General features: G+C 40.2%; 1 protein-coding gene across 2 annotated transcripts; it reads left to right on the top strand.

Annotated features, from left to right (window-relative positions):
• On the top strand, positions 1–19851 carry pld5 (phospholipase D family member 5). 2 transcript variants are annotated; one of them, XM_078166114.1, is made up of 10 exons: positions 1–159; positions 9517–9653; positions 11193–11376; positions 11604–11712; positions 12163–12290; positions 15464–15661; positions 16332–16483; positions 18172–18337; positions 18503–18593; positions 19020–19851. In XM_078166114.1, the coding sequence occupies exons 1-10, from the start codon at positions 1–3 to the stop codon at positions 19280–19282; spliced, it is 1587 nt and encodes a 528-aa protein (XP_078022240.1). In that variant the 3' UTR covers positions 19283–19851. The 2 variants fall into 2 exon arrangements, with proteins under 2 accessions (XP_078022240.1, XP_033479541.1); XM_033623650.1 differs by lacking the exon at positions 1–159 and adding an exon at positions 6552–6846.
• The last annotated feature ends 3415 nt before the right edge of the window (positions 19852–23266 follow it).

The following is a 23266-nucleotide window of genomic DNA, read 5'->3' as shown; positions in this document are numbered from 1 at the left end:
ATGGAACTGTCAGATGATCCAAGGTCGAGGGGGCAAGAGGAGGCTCCCCCAGCGCCCCTGCCTTGTGTGGCCCAAATGAAAAGCAGCAGCTACAGCGCTGTCCAACAGCAGGGCTACTCTGCATCCATCTTCCTACGACGCAAAGACAAGCTGGAACAGGTGAGATGACCGTCAAGTACCTTTCCAACATCATGCCATGATTTATTTAACTGTACATCTGCTGTTTGGAAGGGGAAGAGGTGAAGTTAAGACTTGGAAATTGAAGAGTGGCATGTGAAAACAAAAACTAGTAGAAGTATCTAATGTTCATTCAGATTATTCACCAGCCGTGTGATCCGATATGCAACATGACATCTCGTGAGGCATTAGTGTCATCCACTGGAAACCCATTCATTCTGCATGCCTGCGGTGTACCAGTCTCAGCTCTGGAGAATTGCTGCTGGAGAAGTGTGCAATTGAGCTCTGTTGCCTCCAATGAGAATTGATTACCACTTACTTCACTGTTGCCACACATTCAGCACACACACACAAAGACAAAAAAAAATGCACCAAATATCCTGCAATCTTAACTTACAGAGTGTACAGGTTGTTTAACACATATTGTTTTGGTGTATTTTTATTATTTGTAAACCTTTGCTTTTACTTAAATCATGTTCTTCAGAAGCCTGTGGTTTAAAAGTTTGTTTTTAAAAAAGTTACCAATAAATAGTTTTTATGAGCTGGAGATTCCCTTTTTTATACAAAAGCTAAAGCAGGGTGGACCTGAAACGATTAGCCATTTAATCAATTAGTCAACTGACAGAAAATCAATTGGCAGCAACCTTGATAATCAATTAATCCTTTAAGTTATTTTCCAAGCAAAAACACCAAGCATTTGCTGCCTTTCTTTGTCTTAAATGAGAGTTTACTTAAAGGGATATTAAATCCCAAAAGATCATGTATATATATATAACAATTACTCACTTCATGTTTGGTTAAATTTGAATTTAAAAAAAAAAAAATCTCGTATGCCTCTACAGTGAACAAAGCATCCAAAACTCTGACACAAATGGTACAGAATGATCCAAGTCTCATTTATGCAGGCGCACGCTCAGTACTTTAACACAGACAGCCTTTTCCGACAGCTGAACTACGAGTGAAAATTATCTATGCTCTCTCTTCAAAGCCAGAGTCCAATGACATTATTTTACCTCGCTGAACACAGGAGCTGCTGATCTACCATTCCCTCTATCTAGATTACATTTTCTGTGTTACTGTTGAATCCAAACTAATCTTTTAAAACTCCAAATCACATATTGACACTATAGCCAAAAGTTGGACATTTTGAAATTAATAACATAGAGATCAAATATGAGTCAATTTTAAAAAAGTTTCATTTCAGCACCTTAATAAATATTTACACATTTGGGTTTGTTGTCAGTGAATCAATAAGTATTTGCCTGCCAACAAATGAGGTTCAGAGTTGATTTCTGGACACTGCAGTCATGTGCATGCGTGCCAAAAATGCAAACAAGGGCTGATGATTAATGCATGCTGCAAAAAATAATAATAATATGTGGAGAGGAACCAGAGCTGCTTTAGATAAAGTCTATCCAACTGAGACAGGTTTCCTAGATTTGTTGCCTATATTATCTCTGACAGGTGTAAGCCTGGAGGGGATCATACGTGTTTGTGTTTGTGGTTGCAGCTAGTCTCTCAAACTACTGGACCAATCAGCCTCATATTTTGCACATGTCTGACTGTATGCTCCAGGAGCTCTCATGGTTGTGATGGTTCACAATTTGTCGGCTGTTTTATACCATCATTGACTGGTGACTTCTCACTCCTATTAACTGGCTGGTCAGGGCTGCAAGTTAACATTTTGGACCTCGTCAAGTCTCAAAAATTGACATCCATAAAAAAAGTTTTGTCTCATTTTGAACCGAGCATCCTCAGACTAAAGTTAAGCATGATATGAAATGAATTAGTCCCCATTTTCGTTAGCTCATACACCATCATTATCTGTGAGGGAGCCGAGTGGGGCAATTCCACCAGGCACAGATTTCCACGGTTTAATTGTAACCTGGCTGCCTGGTTTGGTCTATTTTGTTGATATTTGTGCTTCTACCATAAATGGTTTTCTTTTTTGTGCTCCATTTTAATTGTATTCATTGTTGTTATTTCCTACTTTGTTGTGCTGTAGCCGACAGACAAAGTTAATAGGCTACCATTCATAGTCCACTTATGAATACATGGACCAGAGATTCCTAGCTGTCAACAATGACCACAATCAGCTAGGGTTGCCACCTGGTGGACATCTGCACCCTACTGTCCACATGAATAGTATTTTAGATTTTATTATCTTCACCACAGAGATCATGTTTTCAGTCCAATGAAACAATATATAGTTTCCCCAAATCCTGCAACATTTGATGGCATTTTAAGTTTTATTCCAGCTAACATACATGTCTTTCTCCATCACATATCTATAAACAGCATGTAAGCATGAGCCCTTTTCCCCCACTTTTGTTTCCTGCTATGCGATTAAATCAAGTAAAGTAAAGAAAAACAGGGACGACTGTCGACCTGTCCACCACTGAGCGCTTTCTAGCTTTTTTCCTTGTTTTTTCTTTCCATCTAGTAAGTGCTTAGTCGTGAAAAAGAAAAATCCATCATGAAATGATCAATTAAACAATTAATTCCTCCTCTCTACCATGTGGCCTGTTGGTTGTAGAGGCTGCGCTAGCAGAGACACTGATGGAACTTTCCGAACAAGACAACCTAACAGGGTCATTCCTCATTGCTGGATCCCTATCTGCAACCCATCCCCAGTCCCTTTGGCATGAGGCCCAGCTGTCTCTGGTGGCGTTGCGCCCAGTCAGCCTTCACTCAGCACATATAACCCTGACTATGATGCCATGGCAACATAGAAAAAAACATGTTCTGTGCACACATGGAAACCTGCTGTTGAGTGTTTGGTGTGAAGGTGAAACGCCTACACTGAGGTGTCCTTCACTGGCAACTCACAGAAGTGTGTTTGGTGTTTAATAATTTGGCAAAGACATGAAACCCGTGGATGCAGTTCCTATGCTTGTAGTAAAAAAGCAATAAATGACCACCAATTTTTTGCCGTACGTACACACCTGCACTGTGCATAAAAGCTCTTACTGGTGTAGGCCCATTGATAATTCTGAATGTGCCTCGCAGTGTGGTTTTCAAAGGTGAGGATTATTTATAATTGGTCTCTTGTGTTGGAGAACTGTGCTGTATATTATCAGATAATGATGCCTTATACAGAGAGTCAGGAGGGAGTAGGAATAAACTGTAAAGGCTGCTGTGACCTCTGAACTGCTGTCCTGCAAACAGCATCGCTTTGAAAAGATCAAAAAGAGCTCTTACAGCTGTTCAGCATAACAGGAAAAGAAAACAGACTGGTTGGCATTTCATATATTAATATTCAATGTTGTGTCATGGTGGTGACTGTGCAGTTGGTGAATTGTTTATGTCAACAGTTTCCTGCTGTGACCCCTGCTGACCGTTAAGCCATGGATCTCTATCACATTGTTGCTCTGCTAAAAATTGCCCTGCAGTTCATTGTCAGCTGATGGTCTGTGCCTGTGATGGTCAGGGAAACGGAGAATATCCCATCCTGTTTGAAACTGTATTTGTTTGACCCCATATGTACAGCTTTAGGAACATTCACCTCTCCTGGGAAGTGATCCAAACATTTCTGTCCCCTCCGTCTCTTTCTCTTGCTCTCTCTTTTTCGCTCACAGGCAGGCTGACGTGCAGAGGGCACCTGCCCCAGACAAACACAGCAGGCCACACTGCTTTGACTTTGTTCCTTGTTGCTAACAATTTCTCTCTGGAATCTCACACAGTGCTCCACAAGTCACACTTACGCTACATACCCAATTTTGTTTCATTGATTAAAAAAATAGTTTGTTTATGAGTATATAAATAAGATAAATAAGGTGTTTTTACAGTGTAATTACTGTGCAATTTAATTTACTGAGTGTAAACAAGACTGAATTTTGTGAGGCTTTATCATAGACTGTATATAAAGATGGAGGACTTGACAGTAGGCTGCCAAACTAAAAGATGACAGTTAATGTTAAATGAATTTTTCGTGGTGGTCTCTGTCATTTTATGTAGTTCTTTGCTGTATGTTTAGGTGTTAATTTTTGAAAATCATTTGTTATATGCCAATATGCTTTGACATCATAATTGACAGCTGTGAGTCATTTTGTGTACTTGCCATCAATGGTGCTGCTCACAAATGGGTCGGATGTGTGTATAGGTGGGAACTCAATGCCCCAGCTCTACCTCGTAATCACTAACTGCACAGGCTCTGGCTCCAGATGACGTCACCAACATAGCACTGAATGGCAGCACTTGTATTTTGGCTTCATTTTTGTACAGTGGAAGGATGTGGAGCTGCGTCGTCCATCTTTATAAACGTCTACAGTCATTGGGCTGTACTAGGAACAACATGTCTGAAGCTAAATGCTATCAACAAGCTGATGTTTATCATGAGGTAGCACCACATTAGCATTCAGGCTAGCCGGTGTTCCACTAGCTTGTGTAACTCTCTCTGAAAAAAAGAAGACAAAGCAGCATCTGTAAACCTCAGTAACTTGTTTTCGTCCATATTCATACATCTAACCGTATGTCATGTCTTCCCTTTAGTTCCTGTTCTCCACCCACTTTTCACCTCCCCAAGTCCTTACATTGCCATTTTCCATCCATCCACCACATGCCCTCAGACTCTCCCACCTGTCCCAGTCACCTGACTCTCTCATCCACCTGTTCACCTGTTTCCGTTCTCTCATCAGCCCTGCACTATTAAACTGGCCCGTTTCCAAATTACTCCCTGCCAGATTGTCAATGTTGCTTTGGTCCTTGATTTCCAGCCATCTAAACTTGACCCCCAACCCTTTACACTGAAATCTGGAACCTCTGCTTGTATCTGCCTGTCTGCATGCAATCTTATGTACCTTCATCCTGTCAATAAATCCCTCGAGTGTTCCTGTCTACCTGACTGTCTGCATTTCAGTCTTTTCCCTTGTTGGCTCATGCTCATCTGCCTAACACCAGTACTCTTATTTTTGATCATCTGTCTGATTTGAAGCTCTGCTGCCTAAAAACATCTGTGGTGATCAGTCCTGTCTGTCTGAGCTCGTTCCTTTTCTGTCAGACCATGACAGCCAGTGAATTGACAATTGCTTATGAGAAATAGTGATTTTTAAAGGCCACTAAAAACAAAATGAACAATATTGGATTGTTTTTAAAACTACCATCTTTATCTAGACATATGAACACAACATTGCTTACTGTTAAGCTGACTCTGTTTCAAGGCTCTATTTGTACTTCTAACTGTAGTTTAAAATGAAATTGGGATTATGAACGAGGTTTTCCTACTTTTGGAACAGAACCTGGAAGTTTCACTTTGGCTCTCTGTATTGTTTATCGTGTTTGCCATTGTAGTTTAACATGCTAGCATCTTCACAATGGTGATGCTAACATGCTGAAGTTTAGCAGGTATAATGTGCAAACATTGGCAAATAAGCACAAAGTACAGCAGGGGCTGGAATGTCATTGGTTTTGCAGGTATTTGATCATTCAAATATTGAACAAATTTGCAGCTGATGCTTTGTGCCAGATGAACAGTGGAGGAAACTTGAATATGCCTCGCCTACCAATCCATCCAGTAGTCTTTAAATCCTGTGGAATACTACGGTAACTATGTCAAAAGTTACAACCAAGTAAGCTTAAAAAAACACTTCCTCCTTCTTTCTATCTCTCATTCCTCTCTCGTTCCCCATTAGGTTGTTCCTTTACTCCCTGTACAGTGCTGGACTCATAAACACAGCAGCAGCTTGCCTGCAGTCAGCAGCATATGTTGTTTTCTGCTTTTAGGCAATGCTATATTCATCGGTGAGAGAAAAGGTTTGGGGTGGAATAAAATGGTGGAAGAAAGTGTTTGCATATTTCATTTCTCCCCACTGAGGGCCTTTAATGTAGCTCTGCGTAATAGGAAGAGGCAGAGCTTCAGATTTGGAGCTGTATACAGTGGAAGTGAAACATGAAGAAGTGCTCGCGAATCTGGTGCATTACTGAAAAGCACATTTATACAATGACTGAAACACAGTGGGGATTAAAACAGACAATACTGCTGACTTACAGTTATGTCATCAGGAGCTGTTTTAAATTCTTTTGTCTTCGCTGGGCAGAGCTGTGCGCGTGTGTGCACGTGTGTGCGCGTGTGTGTGTGTCTGACCTAATGAGTTCAGAACAATTTGAGAGTTTTGCAGCAGCTGTCACACACAGCAGATCACCAATGGCATGTTTCCTCCCCTCTAAGCCAAGCCCAGCTGCTTTCTGCCAGATGAGTTTTGTTCACAAGGCGGATAAAACAGGAAGATAAAGAGGGAAGAGGAAGAGGAGGGAGGAACTGAGGAGGAGGAGGGGGTTGCTGGGGCTCTGAGCTACAGCTCTGTATTGGCCGTTTGAATGAGAGGGGTTGGTCTTTCTCCATCTCTCTCACCACCTCCACTGAGGAGCAGAGAGTGAGCAGCACACACACACACACACACATACACACATAGACACAGCCAGAAGCTGAAAGAACCATGTCAGGACATGGGACGGACCAGGACTCGAGGTGCACACACACATACCTTCCAGGACAGTGAGGAACCAGCAGGATGAAGATGGTGGCTGAAGACACCAGAGCGGGACAGGCTGTGGGGTGGGTGATGAAGACGGAGAGACAGACAGACAAAGATGTGTGACTGAGCTGCTGTCAGAGAAGTTTGAAGGAGTGCTGCTTTCATGGCGGGACCGACCCCACAGGAGCCCTTGAAGGTGATGTTTACAGCCCTCAGCTACAAATCTGTTTCATGTTATATTATTCTCACTTTGTGTGCTGGTAGGATTTCAGTGCATGTTTCCCTGAGGCTTTTCTTGCTGGCTACCTTTACATTATTCATTCATTCATTTGGATCACTCAATTATCTGATTAAAAAACAGATGTGTGAAATAAACAGTTTAGCAATTACTTCATCAAATAATCGTTTAAACAGTCTGTAAAATGTTAGAAAATTATCTGTCAATGCAATCTTCAGATTCCTTATAGATACATAGATATAGATGTTTAAGTTACTATGATATGAAACAGGGAAAAGATGACCACACATTATCAAAATTATCTGAAATTCATATTCTATCAAATGATCTAGTCCAAGAGTGTAGGTTTTGTTTCAATGTCATATGTAACGAGGTGTTTGTGGGTCCAATGTCTGAAAATTTTGGCGGTTAAAAACACTTAATTTCTTGCATTTTGGCAAATTTCTATACATTTTATGCATCAGTTTGTGCTTTAAAAGACGTTATCTTTGTCAAAATAAAAGTCCAAGTTTATGTTTTTATTGGAGGGGGACAAATGCACATGTTCTAAATATGACACGTCTCATGCATCCCTCCAGAAATCTGTGCCTATTAAATGTTAAAAATAGTAAAAAAAATATACAATTGCAATTTCCCAGACCCTAAGGGGACAACTTCAAATTGCTTGTTTTGTCCAAACAACATTACAAAACCCAGACACATTCAATCTACCATGATATAGAACAGAAAACAGAAGCTGGAACCAGCTAATATTCTGCATTTGGCTTGATAAATGACTTAAACGATTCAATTTAAATGTTCAGTTAATCAGTTACTCTATAAAATGTCACAAAATAGTAAAAGTTTTGACCATCCCAATTTCCCAAAGACCAAAAGGACGTCTTTAAATTTAGTTTTGTATGATAAATGATAATTTCCTGTTCTTTATCATGAGTTCTTTGAACCTAATAATCTCATTACAGGCAATACTTTGTGATCACTGCTCCTATTTTTGAATTTGCCTCTCTGGAGCACAGTCCATTGATCTCTCTTGTTATATTTACTGTGATATTTTAATTGTGTCTGTTGTTGTTTTATTGCACCCGCTGTATCTATGCTTTAATATGTTGTATTGAGCTGTTGCTTCTGCTGCAGGTCGTCATTGTGAAATGGGAATTGGTTCTCAATTGACTTATCTGGTTAATAAAGGTACAACATAAAAATATCAGTTCATTGTGTCAGCTCTAAACTCAGTGCCAGTTATGTAAGGTTATTTAGACTGCTCTGAAATCAGCTGCAGAAATCTGCTGTGTGTGTATCCACTGTGTTATTATGTGCTTGACGTGAAGGAAATATTGTATCTCCCTGCACCAGCTGTAAGTCAACTGACCTGTCTCACTCTGTCAGTACCATTCTGTATCATGAGACTTTATTTCCTAGCAGCCATGTACACATCCACAAGTCAAGCATGGTCCTTGACTCTGATAAATGTGTTGAGGAGCTCAGTGGTCTCAGCGGACAGCGGAGAGAGTGTGAGGTGCATCCAGCTGGCACCAGTCTTTCAGCCTCATCGCCTGAGACAGTCAGTGGCGAGAGGAGCGGGAAATGAAGTTGACAAACACCCTCCGACCCCCGTCTTCTCCCTGACTTGGTGCTGAATTGTGTTTTTCTTTTGTTTAATAGTCAGATTCTATTAAAAAAAATGTAGCTGGAAGTCATCTTTTTGAGAAGGACTACTGCTCACGCTCCCAAACTAATCAGCGAGATACAATTCATTTGATTGATCGAACACAACAAAAGAGAATATGTAATGTGATGTGATGACAGCTCACAAACCGACACAGCCAAACAGGGCAGGGAATGAGATGGTGAAAATCTGTAGTCGTAAGCAAAACAGAAGTGCCTAACTGCACTTTTAAAACAGTGGAAATCAAGACTCCCCAGGCTGGATCAGGGCAATAAGGCTGCTGGTTCATAACCATGACCCCACTGACTGTCACTCCATCCTTATTATATAGGCTAGCATATACTGCACACACATACATGCACACTAATATAGCCTTTAATATTGCTTGTCAGAAATGCGTCACTGAGCCTACCCATGCTGGCACAGAGGTCATAAAATCCCTTTCAGCTGGGGACTCACTTCAACAACAAAGCAGACAGTGAGCTATACAGAAAAGCATAAAGCAGAGTTTCCAATATTCCGTATAGCTGGGCTTTAGTGTGTATCAATTTGCCTTTAGCTGGAGAGCGTTCCACTCCGCTTGTCCTCTGCCCTGTGGCATAAAGTGGGATTTGTGAAGCTGGGGGTGGGGGGTGTGATCTAGAACTCTGAATTCCTCTGCAGCCTGTTTGTCAAATCAAAAGTTTCCACAGTCAGAAGACAACATACAGTTGTTGTTGTATCGATCCTGAGTTTAAACCTCTGATCAATTCTATTGAATGAGGACATTAGCATTTAATGGCTGATAATTTCCCTTCTGTACACCACCCAAAACTGACTGCCACCTCGATGTCTTCACTGCGAGTTGCTCACTCGCAGTATAACAACAGGAGAGTTGAGCTCTACAGAGCTGCAGATAATGTATATTTCACAGTAACGTTAATGAATGAATTAAGTCTGAGATCTGTGTGTCTAACTTCCAGACCCAGCAGAAGTGCATCGCCATCTTTGCCCTGCTTTGCTGCTTTGCTGTGCTGGTGGCGCTGATCTTCTCATCTGTGAACATTTGGGGGGACGATGAGGACGGTATCACAGAGGAAAACTGTAGCAGGGACTGCCGGTAAGATGCTCTGCAAGTGTGACAGAGCAAGACAAAAAAAAAGGTTTGCAGTTCACCTCTAGGTTTAGGGTGTTTCAATTCTTGCTGGAATAGAGGTTTAGGGCAACATGGCCTGCCAAACTGAGGTTTGTCAGAGGCACACTTCAAACTGAGTGTCAGGAGAAATCATCGGCAAGATGGCTGCACACGCAACCAAAGAAACCCATAAATGTATTTTCTTCTACAAAAAAAATTTAAAAATGACAATAACCATCATATTATCTTAGTTTAATGTTGTTTCAATGTATTATGCTCATTTTCTTTCTAATAGCAAAACAAAAAAATTGCTAGTAAGCTGGTATGCCGACGTCTCAGTTGCTAACTAGCTAGCTAATGTTACGTTTTTATTGCTGATTTGTGCATCATCACAGTCCTGCATTTGGACACATTTCCATGTTGCATTCTCCCACTTTGATGGCATATGATGCCCGAATTTTAACTTAAGTCCAACAACGAAGTTGCTGCACTTTCTACCACTTCTCTAATATCGGCGACTGGCAGGGATGCTAATGCTAGCCTACTGCTAGCCTGGTAATGCAGCAGTGTTCTTTTTTATTCAACATGTTTGATCGATTGATAGCGTGATGCTTTAGATGTGAACAAATCATTGACGTCCATGCTTTTCTATATTTATCAGATAAATGGCAAATGTCATTGTGATAATACCAACTACTGCGATAGTCACATCTGTTTACATAAACGCCATTGATGACCACTGTTGACGTATCAGGATCTTAAAGGGTTGTCCCATTTCATAGGGGAAGATTTCAACCACTAACTGTTGTAAATCTGTAACGAGGGGTAAAGGGCCACTCCTTGACGAGGGGTAAGGGTAAAAATAAGAAGTTAGACGAGACTCATAACAATGATTTGTCATTAAAGTATCTCCAAATCTGTTCTCCAGGCAGTAACTCATCATTATCTACTCGGGCTACATTATTCTCAATTCAGAGATACTGAGGAACAACTCAGTATTATCAGGTTGGTCCTGATTTGGTCCTCACTGGCTCTGTTTGTAACTACTCAGGATTTTGTGCACCTTATTGTACTTAAGTGTTGTTTCCTATACAAAATAGTGTCATATTTGTTCACATTGTTAAAAGTCAAGTTTTTTTTATCGTCTTCTTTATTTCACAAGTTGAAACCTGGTGCCTACATTATCCACAATGCAACGTGATTGCCAGCACTTTGGTCAGAGATTCAGCAAGTAGTGGCTATTGTGGCTTCAAGAAGGGTTGAGGAGCGGGCTAAAGAGGTCTAGTAACTCCATCTAACTCCAAACCCCTAGATTTCTTTCCTGTCAAACTTGCAGTCTTTAGTCCAACATTGACTCAAGTGACATCACTTAAGGCAATTTACTAGAATTGTTTGGTTTCTGCTCAAGAAACAAAAGGCTTTACACAACTTTTTGCACATATGCTATAGTACTTCTGATTAAGCGTAAACAGACATTGTTGAGTACGACTTTAAGGCTCTAAAAAAAGCATGTGTTATTTTCAGCATTGCGCTGGTGGAGAATATTCCAGACGACCTCTCTCTCCCCATGGATGGCGGACCCCACCTCCCTCTGTCTGTTGGTTTTCATACATTGTTGGACCAGGCAAAGCACTCAGTTGAGGTGGTGTCACCTGTCTGGAACTTAAACCCCTGGGACCAGGAAACAACACCAAGCACTGCCAAACAGGTACAAAGTCAGCCAGTCTGTATATATCCCAGAATTCCTGCAGAGCATGAACCCACTACATTTCCCTCGTGTCCTGTAAGAGAAATGCAATTATTTTCTAGCACATCTGAACGTAGTCTTTTAATGAGGTTAGTCCTGCTGAGATGTGAGTATCGCCCTTTTAAGAGACATCCGGAAATGCTGCTCAGATATTACACACTAACACAAAACATTACTCTCTTCCTCAGGGTCAGCTGTTGTTCCAGAGACTGCTCAGCCTGAAATCTCGTGGGGTTAAACTGAAGATTGCCAGCAGTCTAACTAACTCCGCCGAACTGAAGACCTTGGCAGCGCACAGTGAGTGGCTGTCATATTTTCATTTTATAAAAGCAATTTAGTATGCCACTGTAGCCTTTCCAGAATGAAGATTTATAGCTCCTAACAACTCAGCTGACAACATTTTCAGTGCACAGACCAGTTTTTAAAAGAAGATTCATGCGTATTCTGTGATAATTTTAGTACGTTTTTTAGTTGACAGACTCATTTACACTGCACAGCCCCCTCCAGCAGCTCCACAGCACGGGTCATACAACCTTCATGCCTGCCAAACCTCACAACGAAGGTCAAAAAATCATGAATGTGCAAATGTACCTCGCTGGTTTCCTTTCATAGCCTCTCAGGCCACCTGCCTGCTTTGCCCACGTCTATCATTCAGTCCAAGGCCATTGGCACATTTCCACAGTTCTCTCCATCCTATTCTTTCAAACTTTTCACACTCTGTCTGTCTCTCTGTCTCACGTTGTCTAGATGCAGAGGTTCATTTTGTTAACATGACAGCGCTTACCAGAGGAGGACTACATTCCTCATTCTGGATAGTGGATCGGAGGCACATTTACATCGGGAGTGCCGACATGGATTGGAGGTCACTCTCCAAGGTAACAACAAACATCGACAACATGAGCGTGCAGAGTACAAATCAGACCAGAGGATAAATGAGCCTCTGCAGTCAGGTGTGGTCTGCAGTTCTTTTCTGGCCTCAGTAGATACTAGTCTCTCAGAAATAAAAGCTGGATAAATGTAATTAAATGATAACATTTGTACACCAAAGGGACTTAAAACATAATACAGAGTCTGGATTACTTCCACTCTACACCTGTACCTTTTTATGCAATTACTCCAGCAGCTCTAAATAGGCATCAGAGATGATTTAGGATTGCTGTCTGAGGCGGGCCAGAAAGACAAGTGGCATTTCATTTTGCATTTAGTATGTAATTCACCATAGAGGAGGAACCAGGGAGCATTAGCATACTACTACTTGAAGTGATTACCTGGCACTTTTCATGCTTCAACGCCGGCTGGAGGTAGAACTACTGTTCGATGTAATTAACTCAGGAGCCAGAGGGAAGGGGGACATATATGAATGTGTGTGTGGTGTGAACACAAAGACACACACACAAGTCATAGAGGGGCTGGTTAGAAGAGAGACAAAAAGAGAGCAAGTCAGAAATTCACTCTGCATGTTAGCAGAATAGTCTGAAACATCTGTGCGCTTCCTTCTGGGTCAGTCACCAAAACCGAATAACAACAAAACAAATTTCTGCTGTGAAAGTGATGACAAAGCAAGAATATATTTAAAACAACTGCCTCTTGTTTGCTTTTCATTTTTGCCGTTTTTAGCCATGCTTTGGTCCACAAGAAAACCTAAACAACAACTGCATAGATTGCCATTAAAGGGGAACTACGCCTGTTTTCAAAATTCATATCTGTTTATCCTGTGGTCATCAATCCAAAAATATTAGCAAACATGAACAAATCTCTCCCAAATCCAAAAAGTAGTGTGAAAACTGTGATAGGGTATAAAGTCTGGAGCTGATCCATAGACAATGAATCAGAAAGATGTTCTAAATGACATTGAGAGCAGCCAGGGGAATGCTCTGAGTATATGGGCACATTTTCTGTTTCAGAGCTGAGAACAGGACAATAGAATACAGCTCATTTGGGTATAAAAAAGACACAAAATCAGGCTCCCATTTATTGACAGTGGAGCAGCTCCAGACTTTATATCCTATGACTTCACAAGTTTGAGACTTACTTCAGTGGTATCTGACCTTAAAGGACAACTTCGGTATTTTTCAACCTGGGCCCTATTTCCCCATGTGTATGTGTGCGTATGATTCATAGGTACAACTCGTTCTAAAATTGGTTCAGTATTGAGGAAGGCGGATGCAGCCAGAGCCGCGAAACAAGCTAAAATGGTAACGGGGGCAAATGCGTCCCGTATAAGTTTGCGCATTAAAAGTGCTTTTTTTTTGCCACTGACCGGTTCAGATCGCCAGTGCTATGAGTGGAGTCAGCTGTCAGTCAGTGTTGGAGCAGAGGGGGGGAGGGCTGCCCCGCTGGGTACTGTAAGTGAGTATGTGTGTATGAAGTGTGTGTTTTTTTGCCACTGACCGGTTCAGATCGCCAGTGCTATCTCTGTAAATAGCATACTAACTTAGCCTTTCCCTTACCTCTGGGCTGTGTGATGTCACGAGCTTTGCTCCACTGTGTCTGTAGCTCTCTCTACTCATGGGACAGCCGTTTTCTTGAGGAAGGTGTTTCGGGATTGGATGTCTTCTCTTCTTTGGCTGGCAGTAGTCATCTTAGGAGAAGTGAGCACTGCAGACCCGATGGTCTTCAAGACGCAGTGTCTGGACAGGAGTGTTAGCATCCATTTGTAGCACAACTAGCCACAACTTCAGCATCTCACCATCCGACAAAGGCAGCCTATGAAAGCTGTACGGGGTGTTGCGCAGCATCCTGTTCTTGCGTTCAGGATTTGTTTCTTTGACCAAAAACTCTGGTAACACTCCAGGGGGTAGCACGTAAAAGACTCCGTCCTCTGACTTTTCTAGTGTAACACACACACTTCATACACACATACTCACTTACAGTACCCAGCGGGGCAGCCCTCCCCCCCTCTGCTCCAACACTGACTGACAGCTGACTCCACTCATAGCACTCATAGCACTGGCGATCTGAACCGGTCAGTGGCGAAAAAAAGCACTTTTAATGCGCAAACTTATACGGGATGCATTTGCCCCCATTACCGTTTTAGCTTGTTTCGCGGCTCCCGGTTGCATCCGCCTCCCTCAATACTGAACCAATTTTAGAACGAGTTGTACCCATGAATCATACGCACACATACACATGAGGAAATAGGGCCCAGGTTGAAAAATACCGAAGTTGTCCTTTAAGAGAGAGTAGCACATGTTCACAAATATTGTACTACTACTACTACTACTACTAAGATTGTACTTTCCGAGGCCATTTAAAAAATATAATAGAATTCTTAATTTAGGTGGTGCTCCCCTTTAAATCTTTAGTACATATGCCCATTCTGCCCAGAGGATGAATCCTACTGACTTTAGTAACCCTATGACTTTTCCTTTTCCAAATATCAACCTCCATGACGAGGTTGATATTTGTGGTTTTGGGTGAAATGTGTCAACAACTATTGGATGGACTGTCATTAAATTTGGTACACATATTACAACCCCCCTCAGGATGATTTGTAAACACTATAATTATTCATTAGCTTTTCATCTAGCACCATCATGAGGTCGAAATTTCAGTTTGTCAAACACTTTGGTTTACGACCAAATACCTGCAAAACTAACAACATTCCCATCGGCCTCAGCTGTTGTGTTAATTAGCAAATGATGACATGCTAAAACACAGTGGGGACTGTTAATGTCCCCAACTACATTATTTACCATATATGGTTAATATCATACCTCATAAACATGTTAGCATTGTCATCGTAGGCATGTTTGCATCAATAACCATTGTGTCCCAGCCTCATGCTAGCATAGTTGTAGAGACTTGAGAGAAAAAACCCTGATCCTATTATAATCTTATAATAGGCTCAATTACTGCCATTAGATTATCAAATCCTCTCACAGAGTGTTATTATCCTCTAAAATCAGCATCACTGTTGCCTTTTAAAAAAGTCTACTTCCTCTCTCACTGCTTTATCATGTCTATCCAGCGAACACACCTTCACTCAGACTGCAGCCCTTTCTGCTGCATCACCTCTTACTTTGTGCTCCTCTCTGACTCCCCACAGAGGAAAGAACTGGGGGTGGTGGTGTACAACTGCAGCTGTCTGGCTCTGGACCTCCACCGAATCTTTTCATTTTACTGGCAGCTCCATGAGAGGGACTACATCCCCTCCATCTGGTCGAAGAGAGTTACAGCCCTCTACGGGAGGCACGACGCCCTGGAGCTACAACTCAATGAAACCAAGGCCACTGCTTATGTGTCTGTGAGGAACCGCTTTGTGTCGCAGTATTTACTGCATGTTAACTGACGCTACACAAAATGCACAAACCACAGGTTGTGTCTGTAATGAATTCTTAGGCTGGTTTATATTCCTCTTAAGGCACCAATTTCCTGACTCTGGACTAGATGTTGAATGTCTTTATAAAAGTTTCATTACCAACTAATAACAGACACACGCAGGGGGTGATTAATCGTGGTAATATCATGCCGAGGAGCATCTTGGGTCTGAATATCTCAGTACCTCAGCCTAATTTGACAGTAATGAATCTTCTTACCCTCTAAGCGACAAGATGCTTATCAGTTGCATTTAGGACATTTATCATCCTATAGGAACTAATGGAGCCATGCTGTCACAAGCTGCCGGCAGCTCCATCCCGCTCTGGTTCTCCTTCTAGTGATGATATATGGTGGGAGAAATGTGCCTTATTGTTTTTCTTGCCCTTTACTTTGTCAAAGTGTTACCCTGAATCTGTCAGACATTTTTTGAAAATTATAAGCCCTAATTATTATGTCTTTATCAGTGTAACATTCTCAGTGGGGTGTAAATTGAAATATCTAAATCATGTTTGTGCCCACCTTTCAGTCCTTTGATTTTCATAGTCTTTATTAAATTTTGGGCACAGACTTATCTGAGTGATGTATCCTCTCTGCAGACCTCTCCTGAACTCTTCTGCGCTAAAGATCGCACCAGAGATGTAGATGCCATCTATCAAGTCATCCAAAGTGCAAAGACATTTATCTTTATATCTGTGACAGACTACCTCCCTCTGGTGAGCAGGAGTTTCAGAGGAACCTCGGTCACAAGGTACGTCAGGACTCTGTTACAGGGGAGACAGGGGTCAGTTGGTATGCAGCGTTTCTGGTTCTTTGAATGTGATGGAAACAAAAAATGTAGCATCAAAATGTTTCATTTCTTGACCTGCACACATCTATTATGTTGAAACATCTGAAATTACTTGCTTTTTTGTTGAGGGTAACACTTCAGTTTTATAGTGTCGAAAGTAAAAAAGTGGTCTATGGACTTTCATAAAACTGTTAAACAGAGATATTGGACATGTGTTACTTCTTGTTAATACACACATATGAATTTGCTACATCTTGATATAAGATCTGAAAGTCTGTGATGAGTGATGGTAGCTGGTTAACATAATTTCATCAAACAGCTGGGTCAAATGTGAGCGGGGGTTTTGGCACACTGATATAGGGACTATATTGTAACAGTAGCCCAACAGTTGTAGACTAAAAATACTTTGAAGGATTAGAAATAATGTTTATATTGTTTTCTTGTTCTTTTGATAATGGTAAAGGTAATTAGACATTCCTACTGATTAATTGCTTAAAATTATATTAGATGTCTTTGTTTTCTGGTCAAGGAAACTATAATATTTACAATTTCCTTCTTTCTGGTTCTTTTTTAAAAAAAAGTATATGTAGAAATCAACACATTCTCTTTCCGACCTCGTAACATTGACGTTTGGTCATGGACTTTCCACGTCCAGATACAACTTGCAAGGTACCCTGGGTACGTTGGTTGTTGACGTTCTGGGACGCTGTGTTTAGTTAAGCCTGTTACATGCATTGTCTTCATACCCATCCATTTTCACAAGAAGTTTACCGTTTACTAACAGTCTCTTTCAAAACAAGAGCACTAAGTCGGTACAACACCGGGAATTAATGTTTATTTTCCTCCAACAGCTAACGCACCTGGTTGGGTTTTTGCAACAAAAAAAAGGTTGGCTTTAGGTAACAAACACGTGTTTGGGTTTAGGAAAAAAGAACAGGGTTTGGCTTTAGAATCTTACGGGACACAAACACGGCTGTCCTGGGTGAAAGTCTGTGTTTGTTGGACCAATCCACCACCTCGCCCACCTGCCCCAGTCGGACTTTGGCCACCTTAATTTTGGTACTTGTCCCGCTGCGTTTCCCCCTGACGCTGCCGAGTGCAGTTGAATTAAAACGACGACCGTCCATGTATCATGCCAACGTTAAAGGACAGCTTTTTTGTCAGTGTCTGACGCCGCAAGTCACTGCCCAAACGCCAGATTTCGATGACTTTGGAGTGAGTTCGGGTTGTAGAAATTGTTTCTATTGGTTGCTTCAGTTTTTGTAAACATAGCATATTAACAGGTTGACAACCAACCTCATGATGGGGCTGGTTGGCACAAATGCACAAAATCACTTAAATCACAAATAACTAAATTTTAGAAAACATTTGTGTACATCAAAACATGTTTATTTATAACTAAGGCCTTAAACTTTAATTTCCAGATGGTTAGAATATTCTAACATAAATCAGAGAAGTATTGCAGAGAAAAGCGGGCCAACCAACCCCGATCTCCCCTATCTATGTTCCTGGGAGCTTTTCCATTCAAACATAATTTCTTGTGACAGGTACATCAAATCTTTCAGTATCCTGACTTAGAGAAATATCGTATGTGTTTCATTGCCTTTGAATTGTATAACAGTGTCTAAATACAATGGCTGCGTCAACAGGTACTGGTCACCTATAGATGAGATGATCAGAGAGGCTGTTGTACTGAGAGGAGTCAGAGTGCGCCTGCTGATAAGCTTCTGGAAGAAGACTCACCCTCTCACCTTTAACTTTGTCACCTCCCTCCAGTCTCTCTGCATGCAGCTGCACAACTGCTCTTTGGAGGTGGTGCGTGAATTAACACAAGCTCCAAATATTTACTTTAGTATATGTACTTTAGTGTTTGCAATGAACTTCTGCACATAACTCTTGATTTATTATGCAAATGTTACATTGAAAATGGGTGTGGTATTTTTACATATTGATTTTTTTTTTTTTTTTTTTTTTTTGCAGAGGTTTTTTAGTCACAAAGAGCAAGGGGATGATATTCAACATGGGATCAACCACAACAAGTACATGGTGACCGACAACGCTGTCTACATTGGTAGGCAATGTGCAACGTGTTTGCACCCCATTCAATTTACATGTAATTTTTTGTCAGTTTTATTTGCATGTGCACATTTTCAAGATATTTCAGGACATCTTGATTTCATATTGAGTGCTGTATTGAAAACATTGCATAGAATTTTTCTTTGAAGAAATAGTGATGTTTTGGGTAGCCTAATATAGGATTATTATCTTTCTCGTCAAAACTCAAAAGATCAATGCCTCTCTTATTTTCCGAAATTTAAACTATCACATTAAAATGTTTTCTCTCTCACACTCAAACACTGAGACAAACAGGCACTATACTGTGTAGAGATTTGCACAGATTATGATGAAAAGCACAGTACTGGATCTCAATGTCATTTTTCTTTTGAGATAATACCTGTTACAGACATAATATCTGAGGTTTGCTATTTGTCCACAGGTAACCATGACTGGGTCGGGAGTGACTTTGCCATCAATACAGGAGTTGGGCTGGTGATCAGGATGAAAGATAGTCTTAAAGACGGGGGAGTGACAATCGTGGAACACGTCAAGGCTGCTTTTGAGAGAGACTGGAGGTCACGTTATTCTAAGAGCCTGCAAGGAAACAAAGATCAACAGGGCAAATACAGACACCTGCAACAAGCAAAAATCCACCTGGATTCTAAGGAGGAAAACGAGTGGAAAAACCCTTTATCTTTATAAGCACCGAATGTCTTTCTATAGCCTAACGCCTCTGAATACTCTAGATTTTACAGTATGTGAATGTGACTTAACCTAACTTTAATTACAGTCAGCAAAGACAATGTTGAGATAATAATCTGACTCATTACAGTTGCAAGTGACAGTGTCAGTATTTAACTACTTAATCAAACGTTGACTGTTATATGAGCATGCTATGCTGCATGAATATTGAAAGCAATATTCAGACTCAGACTATATACTGGGACAAGCAATATGCCGATTATAAAATCAATATGCTCTATATGAAACTTATTTAAATCCATAAACACATCTCATCAAACTCACCAAAACAAATCACATTTAGTATTTAAATAATGATGCTCTATTTTTGTTGACAGTTCTCACTTGTATTTTATAAACTTTTTAATACATTTTTTGCCTAGTGTTTTATGCTGTATTTTCCTCAGTAGTGATGAATTCAGTTTCTTGAATGCACAAGCTCATGCAGTAGTTTGACAGATGTGACGACAGCTGTTCATCATCTCATTGAAAATGTTCATCTGATCTTATTAAAAAGGACCTTTTTCCTATTTGTTGTTGTGTTTATTGCAGCATCACCTCTCTGGGAAGCACAGAGTGGCCGAGATTTATTCACAAATTAATTCCAGCAGAACAAGGTCAGGTGCTTCTCGACAGACAATACCAAGACTTTCTTGGCTGTGTTTCCCACTTTACAGAATTTAATTAGCACTGACTAATGCAGAGGTACCTCACCATAGCTCATATTTTCCTTTTATCAGAGCCACTAACAAGCTGTAAGTTGGTTACCAGTGTGCGTCTTTTGAGGTCATGCAAATGCAGAGTGAAATAAGCATAGAATGGAGACAGAAGGAGGCCTCAGGATTGGATTTAAATGAAGTCCTCCACAGTTTTAAAGTAATTAGAATAAAATAGATGCATATATGCAGGCAGGCATATCTAATGAGGTCAGTATGTTTTCTACAGTCCTCTGTAATTGCACCTACAACACATTTAAGATATTGAATTATTACAAAGCTAGAGTCACCTGCCGGTAAAACAGAGATATTCAAGTAAGTCCAGGAAATTACTCTGTTACACTACAAGTAGACCAAAACGTGTATTCAGTTTAATTTGAAGTTTGTCTGATCACAAACTCAGGCAGACTGCATGAACCACATTTGGCCACTGGTGGGCAGACAAACTCAAACAAGTGTAGTGTGATGGCAAACTGTGGGCTTCACACTGCCAACACACACAATTATCATCAGCCAAAGTCCAGTTTTCTAATCAGCACATTAACTTAAATAATTTGACTTAATTATATGTCATATAACAGTGCAAACTATTGGTTCCTCTGTTAAAACAAATGGACTATATAACCTAATGTTTATCTGGCTGTTGACTGAGGGAAAACATCTGTCATCTGGCATTTAGATTTTTTGAAGATTAAAATTTGAAAATCTTGGAGGAAGGAAATCACATGGTCACTTTAAGTTTTGCAAAGTTACCGTTATATATGTTGCACTGACAGGTGTTTTTATAATTTGTCCACCCTGTGTATATTGTTAGGTGTATAGATACAGAAACATCCCTCTGTATAGTTCCTGAGACCCTGTGTCCTCTTATGAGGACATCACATTTTGGTTTCATGCACCTTATAATTCATTCTGCTGAACTTAGACCTGTTGTCCTTATTCATGGACACTTTTTGTGCCATCTAGTGTTGGTGAGACCACAACCCACTAATCCATGTAAAAACAAGATGGCAGCCATCTCTGCCAAGTCAGTCTGCAGCCGATCCAGACACAAAAGTGGACAACGTACAAAACCTGATCACATTTTATGATTGACACTTGTTTATTTATGATTAATAGTGTTTGTAGTTTGATGTGGCAACAAATTTGACCAATTCTATCAACGGTCACAAGCTGAGACACTGTTTATTAGGAAGTACTCGTCTTAGGACATTGGGACTTTATCATCATCTTGTTTGAGGATGTTGGGACCAATTAGGTGTGACAGACTGCCTCTGCAGACAAAAGGATATTACTTGCTTGGAGTATGAAACAAGGACAATTCATCTAGAGTTACAAAATGAATTTGTTGCATTATTTGTAATTGAGTTTTTGCACAACAACGTTCAGACATTGAAATTTTTTGACATTTTTATACTTTATTACACTGTGACCATTAAAAATAAACCCAACATCCTCATATGAGGACATCATTTTTTCCAAAACTACTTCCTGTTCAAAGACAATGTTAAGTTATACTTATCAGGTTCTACTGATCCCAAACAGCTCGGAGACATTAAAAATACGTAACAAACAGAAGCTGAGGTGTCAGGAGGATAACACAATACACTTAACTGAGTTGATTTAATTCAACAATTGATTGAATTAATTTTGACAGGTTCATAGAGCATAATTTATCTCTTAATATTATGTACATTACACTGTGAAGTCATGGTGCATTATTATCAGTGGTGGACGGGCATTCAGATATTTTACTTGAATAAAAGAAGTAATACTGTGAACCTTGTCTGAAATTCTAAAAAAGGATTTACAACCCTGCATTCTGACAGCATTGTTTGGGGCTTCAGAGGACCTTACTACTGTGACCGCTACTCTGACAGCCCGATATAGTGCCACATGTGTCTCTATTAGCTCGTCACAGAATTTTGCTAGAATGGAAGTCCCCTAACCCCCCGTCATCCTCTGTTTGGTTTAAAGACCTGGATTTTCTTAAACTTGAGGTGATAAAATTCACTCTCAGGGGTTCTGAAGACTGTTTTTATAAAAAAGATTTAATAGCCATAGAACACTCTCTCCTGATTAGGAGCTAAATATTATGTAATTGTACATTATTGCTATTTACTCTCATGCACTGTTGTTCAAAAGACAATCTCCTCCTTTCTCCTGTCCTTTTTTTAATCTACTTATCCTCTTTTTGTTTCTACTGTGCTTTATTTTTCTACGTGGAATCAATGTCACTGTGTGTTGAACCTGCACCTCCATGGACTGTCAAGGTAGGGGTGGGAGGGGATGCTGGGAGATAGGAGGGATGTTTGTTCAGAAAAGAAAAATTTAAGGACAAATATTGTTTCAATTGTAATTTGGTATGATTTGCAATTGTCCTTTAATAAAAACATCATTTAAAAAAAGAGGTAATCCTACAGTGTAAAAATACACTACATACAAGTAAAAGTCCTGCATTCAAAATGTTGCTCACGTAAAAGTATTAGCATCGAAATATATATAAGTACCAAACGTGAAAGTACTCATGTAGAATGGCCCATTTCAGAATTATATATATTATATTATTGAATTGTATTTACTAATACTATTATCTGTTTGTCATGAATTTCATGTTGCAGCTGGTAAAGAAGGAGCTCATTTAAATTGCTCTATATTCTGCTGGGTGGTTTAACCTTTAAGAATATATGATAACCTATTTACAAGTTTAGATTACTGATACAAAATAGTTTTTAAAAAAAGTAATTAGTAACTAAATCTTTAAAATAAATGTAGTAGAGTAAAAGGTGTAATATTTACCTCTGAAATGTAGTTGCATGAAATTAAAGTACTCAAGTAAAGTACAAGTACCTTAAAAATGTGCTTATTACATTACTTGAGTAAATGCACAAGGTCTTTACAGTATGTTTGGCTGCATCTATGAACATGTACAGATTCCAGTCTTTAACACAGGGTGGCGCCACAGCACCATCACAAGCTGCTACCATTGTCAGCTAAAGTTTGGCATGATGAGTTTGGAGGTTTTGTGTTCAGGGGAAGAAGCCTGGTGAGATTCATGGGAGTCTGTCTCGAATTCAGTTCAACCTTTTAGCCTAAATTCAGTCAGTCATTTTAGTGGTGCTTAAATCTTTTACTGTGCAATCAGAATGGGCTGCATCCTACTTATGTTGAGGGGATTTACTCAGAAAATAATGAAGGGTATATTAAGGGAAACTTTGTAAATGTTTAT

Source organism: Epinephelus lanceolatus, chromosome 3 (genome assembly GCF_041903045.1).
Source record: "Epinephelus lanceolatus isolate andai-2023 chromosome 3, ASM4190304v1, whole genome shotgun sequence".
Taxonomy (NCBI): Eukaryota; Metazoa; Chordata; class Actinopteri; order Perciformes; family Serranidae; genus Epinephelus; species Epinephelus lanceolatus.
This window is presented reverse-complemented; position numbering and strand designations above follow the sequence as displayed.